Source organism: Equus asinus, chromosome 6 (assembly GCF_041296235.1).
Source record: "Equus asinus isolate D_3611 breed Donkey chromosome 6, EquAss-T2T_v2, whole genome shotgun sequence".
Lineage (NCBI taxonomy): Eukaryota > Metazoa > Chordata > Mammalia > Perissodactyla > Equidae > Equus > Equus asinus.
Window position 1 is genome coordinate 66844245 of NC_091795.1, and position 14564 is coordinate 66858808.

The 14564-nt window shown below is 41.4% G+C and overlaps 1 protein-coding gene across 7 annotated transcripts in view; it reads right to left on the reverse strand.

Annotated features, from left to right (window-relative positions):
• The window catches only part of MTA3 (metastasis associated 1 family member 3), a 192678-nt gene that overhangs the window by 3863 nt on the left and 174251 nt on the right, over window positions 1-14564 (reverse strand). For all 7 annotated transcript variants that reach the window (XM_044772308.2, XM_070512183.1, XM_044772303.2 and 4 more), the window contains 2 exons: window positions 10859-10945; window positions 8025-8171 (listed from right to left, as the gene is read on the reverse strand). In XM_044772308.2, the coding sequence (XP_044628243.1) occupies window positions 8025-8171; window positions 10859-10945 (234 nt within the window). The remainder of the gene's footprint in view (window positions 1-8024; window positions 8172-10858; window positions 10946-14564) is intronic.

A 14564-nucleotide genomic window follows, 5' to 3' on the forward strand; every position in this document is an offset into this window, starting at 1 on the left:
TTTTGGATGCGCAGGTTTGGTGGTCATTGGCAAGGCACTACAGCATACCAGGCAAGTGCTTATATGTTTATCAAACCAACATCTTGGAACTTCTCTGACCAGATACCAAGAAACGGGGAACACAACTTGCCTGGAGGAGGCACAACCTGATCTGAGATACCCATAATTAATCATAATGATGTGGGCACTCAGAGACTAGCAACACATTTTTCTTAGGAGGGGAGTGAATCTCAAACGCCCACAGTGGCACAGTCTCCATCAATCCCACCCTCTCCACTTCCCCCAAAGACCTTCAACCCTGCTGTCCCAGAGCTGGACAGCTAGAGACTCTCAACAGAAACAAGCACATGAAAAGCAGAAGTGGCCTGAAACCATATGATCACTATCTGGTATTACTCAGTAGGTTGTGAAACCTTTTGCTTTGTTATTAGGAAAGCAGCGAGGAGGGAAGTGGGGGTTGTTCGCTGAGATGGTCATTAGGTGCCCCAGCCAACGCAGCACTCAGATATTCTCTCACATCCTGCAGGCCACTCTACAACCAGAAGAAGACACAGGGACGCTCCCCTTCACAGCCTCCCGCCATGCCGAAGGTCTGCAGGGTGGACCACAGCTGTGGTTTCACTCATGAGCCTTTCCAGAATGGGGGAGATATATGTACACAGCCTGGTGTTTGACGGGGCTCAGCAAATACGTGTTAAATAAAAACCCAGATAATTCAGTTTAGGACTTAGGCTAACTTTTGCTTTATGGAATCTACTGTAGGTTATGAAACCACCTTATTTAACTTTCACCAGAACCTTGTGAGGGTCGGAAAAATTAGGAACTTGCTCAAGGTCACACAGCAAGTAAGTTGAGGAGTGAAGATTTGAACTCAGATCTTCTTAATTCAGGTCAAGTTTTTCTTACTACACTAAGCCGCCCCATTCTCCATCCATCCCCGTAAGAGCACAGTGTCCTCTTTAGTGTCTAATTAGCTTATGGATGTGTCAGTAGCTCCAGTATCTCTTAGAAGCCTCTCTCTCTTTTTTTTTTTTGCAGGGGCAGCAGGTAGGGGGGTGTCACTCTGTCATGCATTTGTTTGTCCAAACCCCTATGGAAGTAAGCCATCTGCCAGAGGAGCCACTTGTAATAGTTTCCTAAGTTTCTGACCTGCCATGGCAAACTGTGCTTTCTTCTATTTGTGCTAAACTCACCTGCTCCCGTTTCAAAAGCAACATCTCCTCCTGGCAGCTCGGGATCTGGCATCCAGGTTCACACCTGCCTTCTCCACACTCACCACGGTTTTATGTTGAGCTATGTCACCTCTCTGCATTCCAGGCTGAAGAATCACGGTGCTCACCACCTGCCCTTGCAAGGCTATCACTTCACTCCCCCAAGCTCAGCACTTCCTCAGCCCTGCTGCATTTCCTTGAAGCAAGAAACCAGAACCACATGCAGGGCCCAGATGCAGAGGCCCCCAGCATGGCAGAGGGCCCCTAGAAAAGATCTACACCCATCACAGGTGTTCCTCAGGTCTCCTTTCTAGACGATGCAGCCCAACTTATTTCCCTTTTTGTTTACAAGTAAATTCTCAAATGCATTAATCTACATTTGCTACTTTTGTCTCTACTAACCATGATTCATAAGCACTTATTTTGTTTTTTACAAAATTTTCCCTGTTGGTTTAACAATTCAGAAGTACCTGAAGTCCATGGACTTGGAGATTTTGCACTCTAACCAATCAATGCAATGAAAGCAGCCGTTTTAAAGGTTTCCAGCTGCTGGCTCCTGAGTTAATTAATTTCCCTCCTTTCTGAAACCCAGAGGAGAAACCACCATGAGAATTTTGGAAGATGGAAAGCAGATAAACAAGTGATAACAGACTATGCAATCAAGAAAGCCAAACTTGAAGTTGGCAGTGTGGAAAGTCCAGAACCAATTTGTCCAAAGGATCCTCAAATGGCTCGGGAATTGACACCAGACACCTCCGGAAGTTGGGGAGGGAAGCTGAAGCAAAGATTAGTTGAAGGCTGTTTAAGAAGCAGCTGGACCCCTAGAAGCTCTCCTGACTCCACACTACTTGGCAACTGTCTACCTTCCACAAGTCCGGATGTTTATTCTCGGGAGAGGGCCGGACAGAGGGTCTCAGGCCTAGGGGACATGAGGCACCAAGCACAGTTGAGGGCAGGACTACCAAATCCAAAACTGAGGGATCAAGTTACCGTATGCCTATCAGATGGTGAGACATCCAAGCCTTCTTCCCACTGTGTTCCCAGAAAGCAGGTAGCCAAGTCTTTACCCTCCGGGGAAGAGACAGTGCTACGGCCTGAATGTTTGTGTCGCCACAAAATTCATATGTTGAAATCTTAATGCCTAATGTGATGGTATTAGGAGGTGAGACCTTAGGGAAGTGCTTAGGTCATGAGGGTATAACTCTCATAAATGGGACTAACGCTCTTATAAAAGAGACCCCACACAGCTCCCTAGCCCCTCCCACCAGGTGAGGAGAGTGAGAAGTCAGCAGTCTGCAACCTGGAAGACGCTCTTCACCAGAACCCAAACATGCCAGCACCTTAATCTTAGACTTCCCAGCCTCTAGAACTGAGAGAAATAAATTTCTGTCGTTTGTAAGCCATCCATCTGTAGCATTTTGTTATAGCAGCCTGAACTGACTAAGATGGGAAGAATCTTCTCTGGGAAATCTGAGCAGCCCGTGAGAAGAGACCTGAAGATATTGGTTGGGCCAACCAGCAAACAGCCCAGCCTGATCACCATACTACAGGCTCCACCCACAAGCACGAGCACAGAGCTCTCAGTCTGATTTTAGTCTCCTTCTCTTAAACATTATGAAACATCCAAAGGTCACCAGGAAAAACCTCTAACACAAATGTTAGAGACCAGAACAAAGAACAAAGAGAAGAGAGCAAATTGGAGGAAACAGAATATTCATGGAGAAGAAAAATGATAGCATTTTTTGTTTTCAGAAGAAGATACAGTATCCATGAAACAGAAACAGTACGCTATTTTTAAAAATTTGAGAGGACCAAGGGGAGTTGGCAGGGAGCCCATAGAAGGACTGAAGCGTTACGCTTCCCATAATGGTGGGCTAATTTACATTGGACAAACCCTCCAGCCAATAACAGTGATAAACTCTGGAAGAAATGTAAAAACAACTGTTTGGACAGCAACCAAAATCAGGCAAAAACTGAAGGGAATATGACCCTTGAAAAAAGGTGAGAACCACTCTTAACTGGTTTTTCCCTTGTGAGCACTTCCATGTAGTTCAAGAGGAATATAGCTCAAGCTGAAAGCTGCAGTCTAATTGGGCTGAGGAATCAGGGAGAGGTCGGAGTCTGAGACTGCCAGTGCAGCTGGAAATTGAGGGAGGAGATCCTGGAAAGGAAGGGGACAGGAAAAGAGGAGACCCCAAATCAATATACACACTTCCCTCAAATCATTGGCTGAGGTCAGAACTATGCATGTACAAGGCGAGACTCCAAGAAGCCTGGTGGAAAACACCAGCTCTATAGGTTTATAGAGTAATTACCATAGACTTTGTCACTCTTCTAAGATCTCCATATTGCTGAGAGGGTCTCAAGTCTAGACCTCTTACAGGCTCACACACTAGTATTTCCCTCAGGCACAGGATAAAAGTATTCTCTGGGAGAAACTGCAATATTAGTAAACCCAGGAATGGTCACAGGGGTGGCCAATTTGGCATCCTTCCAGAATATTCCAGAACACCAAGTTGTTGATTATTCATGCCTAATGCACTTGGGTCTGTCTTTCTCTACAACTCCTACCCCTATGGCTTGACAGTGTGAGAGAACATCCATTGCCCTCAGCTGATGCTTCCACAGTCCTGAAATCCTCTAGACACTTTAGGTACTCTGCTATAATTGCTTCATATTCAATAAACCCTAGGGCCATAATGATCCATTACAAAATACCGAAAAAACTCAAAGGCACCTTTATATATTTAACCAGGTTTTAACAGTACACCTTGAGACAAGGAGACCAGAGGTGAGCCTAGGAGCACTCAATGTTCTTCCATAAACAATGTTTTAGAAGATTCAAAAAAAATCGTAGTCTTTTGAAATGACATAAAAATTTTGACAGAAGGCAGCCTGGGCCTGAGCATGCCTCAGAGTGCCATCAGCTGTTCCTGGCAGTCTATTTTTATCAGGATTTGTGAATACAGCAGATGCACTCCCAGAGCTCTCTCAGTGGTACAATGGCCCTCACCATCACCCATTTCCCAGAGTTGGGATGCAAACAGTTGAAGCTGTTGAATCACTGATTCAGAAACAAATCATCAAAAGGACAGTCTTCACACCCCAGATCATAATATTGTACTTAGAGGCATCCTTATTAGATACCCTCTTCATGGGAGACTTAGAGAAATGATATTACTCAATGCAGAAAACAAATAAGAAAAATAACCAGATCTACAGTACACTCACATACCCCAGGGGAAATAAGCCAGAGGACAACATATTAAAGAGAAGTTTATTGTACAATTCATCAATTTCTTTGGCTCAGATGCCTTGACTCTGTCCCACTGAAAACTCACCTCTCTTCTAAGCCTGTTGCTCTGGTCTTCGGACACACTGAGTCCTGCTTCAGTAGTAGCACCCCTGGGACAAAAGTCACGTCATCTCGGAAAAAGGTTAAGAGCACCTCCAGTTGATGCTCCCTCCGTCTGTATCCCTACACAGCAGAAGCTGTTCTTAAGGGTCCCTATTTGATAAAAACAGCAGTCACCTTGTCCCCGTGCAGTGGAATGGAAGATGTACTGTTTGAAACTTCACTCTTCCTATCACTATTCACCCCAAATAATGAGGCTTCTTATGTATGCAGATTTTGTCTTCACCCTCAGAGTTTCAGTTCCACTAGGACAGTCACAGAGCTCTGTGTGTGGCCTGGGGAGATGGGTTAAGCTTAACAGAGCAGACAGAGTGCTGGCTCCTGGCCACCAGTCACCCCATGGCCTTTAGAGGTCCAGGGCCAGGTGCAAGACAGTGACTTTCAAGAAGACAAGAAGAAGCTGTCCATTTTTTAATGTCAGGTACAATCCTTTCTGCCAGCAGAAATCCAGAGACTCTTCCCATCATCAAGGACCTCCACCTGAAGGCAGAGGGTGAGTGAAGGAGGAAGCCACTGAGAAGAGGACAGAAAGACCTAAAGCCGAGAGACCTGGATATTTCAGAACAATCAGGTTTTGTTTCCAGTTAAATCAGTTGGACATCCATCAACATCCTGTTTGGTTCGCTCATCTGTCTGACAGGTTGATAATTAAGTGGCAATGCTAATTGATTTTATTATTGGATCACACAGGGCAAGGCTTTCTCTTGACTTTGTATCTATCAATTCCAGTATATGGTGGTATTAACTATCCTAGGAAAACTCACTAGTAGCCTAACAATTTTACTGATACTTTGAGTTCACCTTGGAAACTCAGGTTAGTCAGGATCCTATATCCCAAGGAAATAAGAAACAGACCCATTATCCCAAGGAAAAGGTCCACTGGGAATACAAAAATAGGGACATTTTCCAAAATGTGTTTCTGTTACATTCTTGTCTCTCAGCTCCACGTCCATCCATCTAAACTCAGCTTCGAGATGCCCTGCTGGACCAGTAGGGGGTGGCAGAGGGAGCCTGGAAGGCTGGAGGGCAGAGAAGGGCCTTGCTGCTTCCTGTTCCTGTCAATGTCACCTCAAATAGCAGGAGCAGTTTGTGTCAGTTCCCAGCTTTACTTTACATTCCCAGAAGCAGCCTCACAGAGCAGCCCCCTCCTCAGGGGTCTGAGTTCCAGCTCCTCGGGACCTCCGTTGAGCTTCTAGCTTATGATAACCCACTTTCTTCCTTTTGCTCTCCCAACCCTAGGCCTGCTGGCTGCTTCCTGAGCTCCTCCTTTCCCCACCCCCACCCCCCAGGTTCCTTGTTTACCTATTACATCCTGCAGCATCTGGCATATCAATTTCTACTACATTAGCTGTTAAGATAACTCATGCAGTTTCTACTTTGCTGAGTAATACAGCACAGTTTGAGAGCTGCAGCTTCATTTATAACAGTGGTTAAAAGAGCAGACTCTGAAATCAGTCACACCGGAGTGGGAATCCCAATCCATTTATGTTGTACCTGATAACTTCGGGAAATTCACCTCTCTAGGTCTCATTTTTCTCACTTTATGTATGCAGTTAACATTTATTGAGTACCTACTAAGTTCCAGGTACTGTGCAGGCAGTAAAGATACAATGTCATGCAAAACAAATTCCCTGACCTCTTGGAACTGTGTCATGTGAATCAAATGAGATAAGGAAGGTAAGGCGCATGTCGTCAGCCCTCCCCTCCATACCATGACAGGAGAGCAAAGACAAATGGAGCTTGAAGAAGAAGTGTTTCAACAGCTAGGTGTCTTCAGAAAACGAGACGAGCGTTTTTCCTCAACAAGGCTGAAGGTCTTACTCAACAGAACACCAGGGACTCATTGTATTCCCTGTCCATTCCTCCGGTTCAGAGCAGAGAAGCAGCAGCATTCATTCAGACAGAAATGGTGCAAACAGCCCTAGAGAGGGAAAGCTACAAGGTGGCATTTTTTAGAAATTCCGAGGAGACAGGTACCTGTGATACAGAGTAAGAGCAACAGGAGCTGTAATGCAGAGCTGGGACTGGAGCTTGGAATGACCATGACCACGGGGTGCGAATGGAAGAAGCTACTAGAAAGCTGCTATTCCAACATCAGTCACAACAAGAGTCTTTCTACCATAAAGAACATATATATCAAATGAACCAGAATGTACTTTACACTTTCTGCAGTAGGACTATGCATCTATAGAGGCCTGGAAGGTGATGAGAGGGAAAACAAAGATTCCTGATTCCATTGAAGCCTGAATCCAAAGGCCCCCCAGGCTGTGGGCAAGGAAAAAGCTGGAAACAAATCCAGTCTCCACGTTTTGACACAATCCCTTCTTGGTATTTTGCTTTCTAGACATCAGGCATATTGTGGCAAGCACGGCCAGTGTTCTCATTAGCAAGGAAGTACTTCTGCAAGAGTACTGTGTAGCTAAAAACTGTATCTACAACACACTGATATCCTATAAATGCAAACTAAAGTCCTCGTCTTCAATTTTTTTTTCATTTTGACATCACTATGACCATCAAAACTCATGGTGAAGGAAAACCACCATGGGAAATTATTACTAGAAGGTCTATTCCACATCCTTGCTCTAGATAAATAATTTGCTGTCATTGAAGGAGTTTAGAGTTCCATAAGACATGAAAAGCCTGGAGAGAGTTTTATTCATAAATAATGCCAACATTTAAACAATCAAGATAGCTTCAAACTCCAGGACTATTGAAACGAACAATTTTTACTGCCTGGATAATTTATTATGCTTGTGTTTATAGTCCAAATGGGAAGATAATTCCATTCCACCTGAAGAGTCATTATTGGCCAGCCCAAGAGAAGTACTTTGGATAAGAGGTGGTATCTTTCAGTTTTTCTGTTTCAAACAAATTATTATTTCTGTATTTAGGACATCACCCAGGCAATTCCTTTCATGACTGGTAGCACTCTTGAGCAATTAAAAAAATTTATCAAGTGAAAGAAGTAGGGGACAAATGCCAAATTCAAAATGATCCACAGAACACTGAAGAACCCCCAGAGAGCACTGCTGTCTCAGACATAAGGCAAAATAATCCCTTCTGCTCAAGAAAACATAAATGAGCAGTGAGTGTGCATCACAGCAAGAACATTATCACCCAGCAGAGGCAACCTGCTAAATACAGACTTCATCTCCAAACAAGCCTCCTAATGGGAAATGCGAGCAAAAGATCCCTCTTGAAGAGATGGGGAAATAACACTTGGCATAATGTCTTCAGTGTGGCACATGGCAGCCTTCCCTCTTATCCCCCTTACCACACATTTAGTTCAACCTATTTGTTACACATTCTTGGACTTGGCAGATGACACGATGGAGCATGCAAGGGCACAGGGGCCCCGGCCTATCAGAACAGGCCCTGGAATTGCTGGGCTTACATACCATCCAGGCCATTGTGATGACTGTAGTTTCTTTTCCCCAAAATGCTCAGAGACGTGTGATTCGGGGTGGTTAGCATCCGCTTGGTAGTTGGGGTTTGCAGGCTTGGTGTAGATCGAATTACGTTAGGTTTCTTCGAAGGATGGATTTCTGATGGGGGGAAAAAAGGTTTCTCAACTCAGAACATGGTATTAAAACTCTGTGTGCACTTACACTGGCTAATAGGCACACATCTTATTTCTTAATGAGCTGAGAGTCAGTTCCTTAGGAGCCAGCCTGTTTTCCCAAGGACTTGCATAATGAATCAGCTTCAAGTGCTGTTACCATGGCTTTACTTATCAAAAGTGAGCTGGTTCTTCACCTGCTAGCTAGACCTCTGAGCTTTATGCTGTGAGTACAAGGGGAAAGAAAACAAAAAACAAACCAAACACTACAGAAGGTCACTTAAACACGAGATTTACTAAGGGAATAAGGCATCTGACTCTTCAAGGTGTTAGAAATCCAAAGGTTATCTGGAAAGGAGCCTTAGAGAAAACTACCTCTGTGCTCTAGCAAACCAGGAACTTAGCATGCAGCATGTCTGGTGTGTGAGAGCTTTCTGAAAAAGAGGATTTCTCCTCTGGCTCTGCAACCAAGGTCTAAGACCGGGGTCTGTCACTCCCAGCCCAGAACATTTTGATATAGACGAAATCTGACACCAAACTCCAAGGACTAGAGTCAAGAGGTAGCAGAAGAAATGCTTTGACAGAGGCTGTATCACAAAACTCTAATGTGCATGTGGTATATGCGTGTTTATGTGACTTATGTTGTTGTCAGCCTCAAAGCCCAGAACCACTTGCACTTTTTTGGATAAAGTAGATGGACAGAAATTGCAATACTGTAGGAAGTGGATTTATGGACCTCAGTCTGCTACTAATACTGGGCAACCTCTTCTCCAAAGCTAAACCTGCTCACTGATTCTCAGTCATCCGCCAGTGTGCCAGCTATGCTCAAGCCACCCTGTTTTCTCAGGTGAGGTCCAGGATATCAGCCTCATTTACTGAAATTTAAGAAGAGCCATTAGGATGATTAGAATTACTACGTCTTGGTCTGGTCAAAATCCTACACTTGCCAAATTTTAGAAACGGATCAGGTACTAACCAAAATATAGTGCTGACTGTTTTTCAACATGGCCTTGAAGGTCTGCCAACCTCATTTTTCATTACAACCCCGACAATCTACGCCCCATCCAGACCAGGCAACCTGCATTCCCTGACCTTTTCAGGTCCTTGGACTCTTTGAAGACTTTGTTTATCTGGTTCTCTTGGCCTCATAAGGGAAAAAATATTGTTTTCCTATCTATGCAAATCCTACATATCTTTCAAGGCTGAGCTCAAAATATTACTTTCTTCATTTAGGCTGTCCTACCATGCATTAGAAATAACTACTCCTTCCTTCAAGTGCCCAATACATATTACCTGTAATTCCTTTAGAGAATCCAACCCTTTGTTTAACTGTCCTAACCTGCTTTCACCACTAAACTAAGATTTTTGAGGGCAAGGTCTTATTCATCTTGGGGTTCCCTAAGCCACTTAGTATAGTGTCTTGTTACATAGTGAATACTCAGAAATATGTTACGTAGGGATGTAGTTCAGCTAGCAAGGACAGCAGAGCTCTGGGCTTATCTGGAAGGGAGGGAGGCCAATTTGCCCACAAGAGGAATACACAATTACCCATGGAAAGGCTGACTAATAGGCCATGTTATATTCTGTTTTTAATTCAGAAACTTTCCCTTGCAGGTGGGAAGGGGCTTCTAGGATTAGGTCCTGCAAGAGTACATAGATAACAGACTTCAGGGACTTGACCACCATGACCTAGGTCATGCCTGTGATGACCATGCGATATTTTCAGAGGATATCAAAGCAACTCTTTAGCCCGTGAGCAATAAAACAAGAAATAAGGCAGCAGAGTAACATCAAAGAGGGAGCTGTGGGCTTCTGACTCCCAGCTTGCTCTGATGAGGACCAGATAATATATCAAGTTCAAGGCTACACTTTGATTTTTAAAAGACTGGATGTCTAAAGTCTGAACGCTTCACAACTATAAATTTTTCTGACAGAGCAATAAGGTTCAATGCAACTCTGAGTATGTATTTCACTTTTACTGAGAAAATGAAAAAGCAAGAATATTAAAAGCACAAAAACATACCATTATAGCATCTAGGTATATTAGAACCATTATTTGTAAGTTATTTACCTTAAAACTTCGCAAAAATAAAAAAGAGGTCATTGCCTAATTTTTTTAATACTAAATTGTGATATTTCAACACGTAAATGGAACCATCATCTTTAGCAACTTCTAGGAAGCAATACGAATGCTCGCCTTTCAGAGTGACCTTAATTGGCATATCAAAACTAAAATTTTTTTAAAAAGGTAATCAGTTTATCTCATTTTTTTAAAAAAAAGAAAGTAAATAAACCAATCCTTCTCTATTTTAGGGAAGAGGTGAGGTGCGTTAGAAATAGTGAAAGTATCTAAATCAAAATATTAAGAATATTCATCCTCTAATAATTTAGTGATTATTTTTCTTTTTGCTTAATATGTATTTATCTCCATAAATATACATTTTTATTCAATGATTTTTTTGAGAAAAGTAAACATACTCCTAACTCTGGATGTTGTGTGTTTGGTCATAAAAATAAAAGTTTCTAAAACAAAATAAGTTGGCTATACATATGAAGGTGTCCAATTTCAGCTATTTTAAAGGGTTGAATTTAGTTTAGGTATGTCAACTTAGAATAGCCAAATAAGATACAGAAATTGTTCTTTGAGATTTTCGTCTATTAGAAAATACCCACCTAAATACCCAATGATACATGCCAAAGGTTTCCTAGTGCTTTTGCTTTTCAGTGGACTTCCAGATAGTTCGGCATGTCTGTCTGCATCTGAGGAGAGAAAGAAACATGGAGACAACCAATGAGGCTGATTTCTCTACCTATGCTACACACACCGCAGAAACAAAAGGTGCGAGGGGGGAACAGCACAGAATGTCTGCCAGAGCCCTGCATGATTTCCCTTGGAGTCTGGGAAAACCACCTGCCTGGAGAACACTCACTTTAAAGTCCCGTATGAGAGTAGCTAACACACCCACACTTGCTTTCTGCGTGTGCCCATCTGAAAAGCGGTGGAAATATGCTTCTTTTCCAGCCATGGCATTTCTACATTAAAGTAGAAAAGTTTCCACAAAGTGTGAGGCAGAATCAATCCTAACGTACGATCTGGCACGGACACAAAAGATGACAGCTGACAAAGGCAACACACTTGATCTAGGCGCAGTGGGTCTCCACTGAGAAGTCCTGATCTATCCTGGTGAACTCAATTCTGTTAGATGGGAGCCTCACAAGGGTAAAAATGGGCCATCTGGTTTTATCACTGGTTTTCCATCCTTCATATCCCACTATGATGTCACTAGTGCTGAGATTGAAAAGGTTATCTATATACATAGTATTTCATCTAACAGAATTAGTAAGATACTGTGAGGATGGATATTGGTTCATGAAAGTTCATATCACACTCCTCATACTCCACCATAAGACATTTCAGACAGAGAAAAATAAAGCCTACAAAACGAACGCTCTCTGCATTTTAATTCGCTGTCATTAGAACGGAAGAGTAGATGTGAAACATGCCACCTCTCACACCAAAGAGCCAAGTTATAAAAATAGAGTTCGAAGAGACAAAAATGTGGATTGAAATGCTTTTTAAATTTGCAGATATTGTCATAAAGCTTAACAGAGTAGCTTTAGCAGATATCATTCTACTATTTATGCCTTTTTCCCACCTTCAAATATTTGACAAAAATGTCCCACAGGCTTTCTGATTCTATGGGAGAATTTGTTCTTTCACAGGCTGAGGCCACATTTCTAGGCATACATCCATGAAATTTCCTTTGACATCCATAGGCATTCTCTGAACTATTAGTGTTAAAATGTACAATTCAATCTGAAATCTCAAATAACTTTAAATTAAAAATTAACTTATTCATAGGCTCTAGCCCTTTTACCAAGAAAACTCTCTTCTAATAACTATTAAACAGAAAAAGGTGGGAAAACAGCATTTAAAAAATATATTAAAATAGACAAAACACATACTTCAGAGAGCCTCGAGTAATGGGAATCCGAATATGTATCCCAAGCACTGGCTAATTATTACGCAACCATTGACAACTATAAATGACCCAATTGCTTTTCCTCCTATTCAGCTGATTTCTTTTAGGGGGAAAAATTACTAAGCAATGAAGCTTTTCACCTATTGTTGCATAACAGTGAAGATACAGGCGGAAATATAATAAGCATATTTTGGAGGTGTAATCTAAATAAACATTAAAAGACAGCCCAATCCTTGCAAGGAACAACACCCGTCAAATCACTGTGAGTTAATACTAAATAATTCCTTCCTAATATCACTAATTCACCTAAAATGCAAGTTCTATTTGGGATGAGAACAAGAGAAAATTTTCTCTTTTCTATTAACAAAGCTTGAATATATCACCTTGGTTATTTCCTCAATATTTTGGACAAAGGCAATTGCTGTATTACTAGTAATACGATTAATTTTCCTCTTTATTCCAGTCAATAAAGCCCAAAGGAAAATTGCCAATGTGCCTGCAATTGAGGGACTGCCATATAACCATCACCTTGACAGGAATCAACAAATCCAGCAAAAAGGTTACCAACCCAATACCCGAAGATATTTCATTTTAAACTATACTACTCTGCTTTTAATTTCTCATTAAGTCAGTAGGATTAATTATGTGATGTTCCAAGTGACAATTTACAGAGCACCTGAGTAGGAGATCAAAGCTCTTTATAAGGATCCATGTTTCACTTAGCCTCATTATAAAGAAAGTAGTTGGTGGCAAGAATTATCAGTCTTAAACATGAAAAAATTAGGATGAAAGGTGTTAAGATTACCTAGTCACTGTTTAATGTAAAAATTGCAGCCATTCAGTGATATCCACTGAATATAAATGGGAGATACATTCTGCCCTGAGGGAATGATCATAAACATAGGATTATCAGGTCCACACTTGAGTTGGTTAAAAGGAATCTTTGTCTGCACTCAAGACCAGGCCAGTAGGGTCACTTGTCAGTCATTCCCACTGCCAAATTATTCACCTAACTCTATTTAAATAGCGATGATTCATTAATATGCATTAAAAGTGCACAGATAAAGAAAGGAACCTGAGAAACGCCTCAAGAACCCAGAAGGCATCAGAATATGCCCAGAGAGAGACTGTCTGCATGCCACTCAAGTCACCCAGCTGAGCAAAAGGCACATTTGTTTGGTTTCCTAGAGGATGATTTACACCTCCTTGAGGTCAACCTGGAAAAAGTTACTTCTATTGCAATGCATGGCCATTTTTCTAAAACGTTTTGGAAATATTAGCAGGGGAAACAAAATTTAAAAACTGAAAAAAGTACACACTGAATTAAAATTCACAAAAACATCTCACACGGGCTTTGAGGATTGCTTTCGAAATAAAACCATCTGTAGAATTTTCTTATAGCAATTGTAAAGGCATTTCTAAGCAAGACACAAAACCCAGGTGCTATAAAAAATTGATAAATTCAATCACATTTGAAAAAACCCTACTTGGCAAATATATAATAAACAAAGTCAAAGACAACGGGCAAAATATTTGCATCATGTATTCACAGATTGAGAACTTCCTTAAAATATAAAAAGTTCCCACAAGTCAATAAGACTTCTAACAGAAAACAAGCCAGGGGCAAAAACAGTTCACAGAAAAGGAAAGACAAATGGTTTTCAAATATATGCAAAGATTTCTATCTCATTCAAAATGAGAAATGCAAGCTAATATAACTTACATGTCACCTGTCAACTAGTCAGGTTTCAAAGATGGATAACACTGCTGGCAAGATTCTAGAGAAATCGGCCTTCTCTAGACATTGTGGGTGGGAGTGTAAATCAGTTTTTCTGACGGCAACTGGGTAGTGAGTATCAAAATTCAAAATGCACGTTTCTTGACCCAGATGTTTTATTTTTAGGGATCTATCCCATAAGCCACATGCACATTTCACACATCAGTATGAAATGATGTCTGAATAAGGATATTTACAATAGAAAATGATTAAACAACCTAAAACTGAGAACTGGTTAAAGTACAAAATAATTATGCAGTTGATAAAAAAGAAGGTAGCTCTCAAGGTACTGGTATGGAATGGCCTCCAAGATATCTTAAGTAAAAAAGCAAGGTACAGAACAATGAATGTAGACTAACGTCGTACAAAAACAAAAAGAATACACCTACTTAGGCTGTTATAGATACAAAGCGACTCTCTGGATACTTTAGACGCTGATGACAATGGTTACCTCTGAAGAGGGTAGAAATGAGAGTGGAGATAAGATTTGTAACCACTTTTGTACCTTTAGAAGAATTTAAAGTATCCGTTCAAAAGCAAATTTTTATTAAACTCTCTACCAAAAATACCAAAATAAACCAGAACTGTTGTCTCCTAATGTTAGAGCTTAGTATTCACA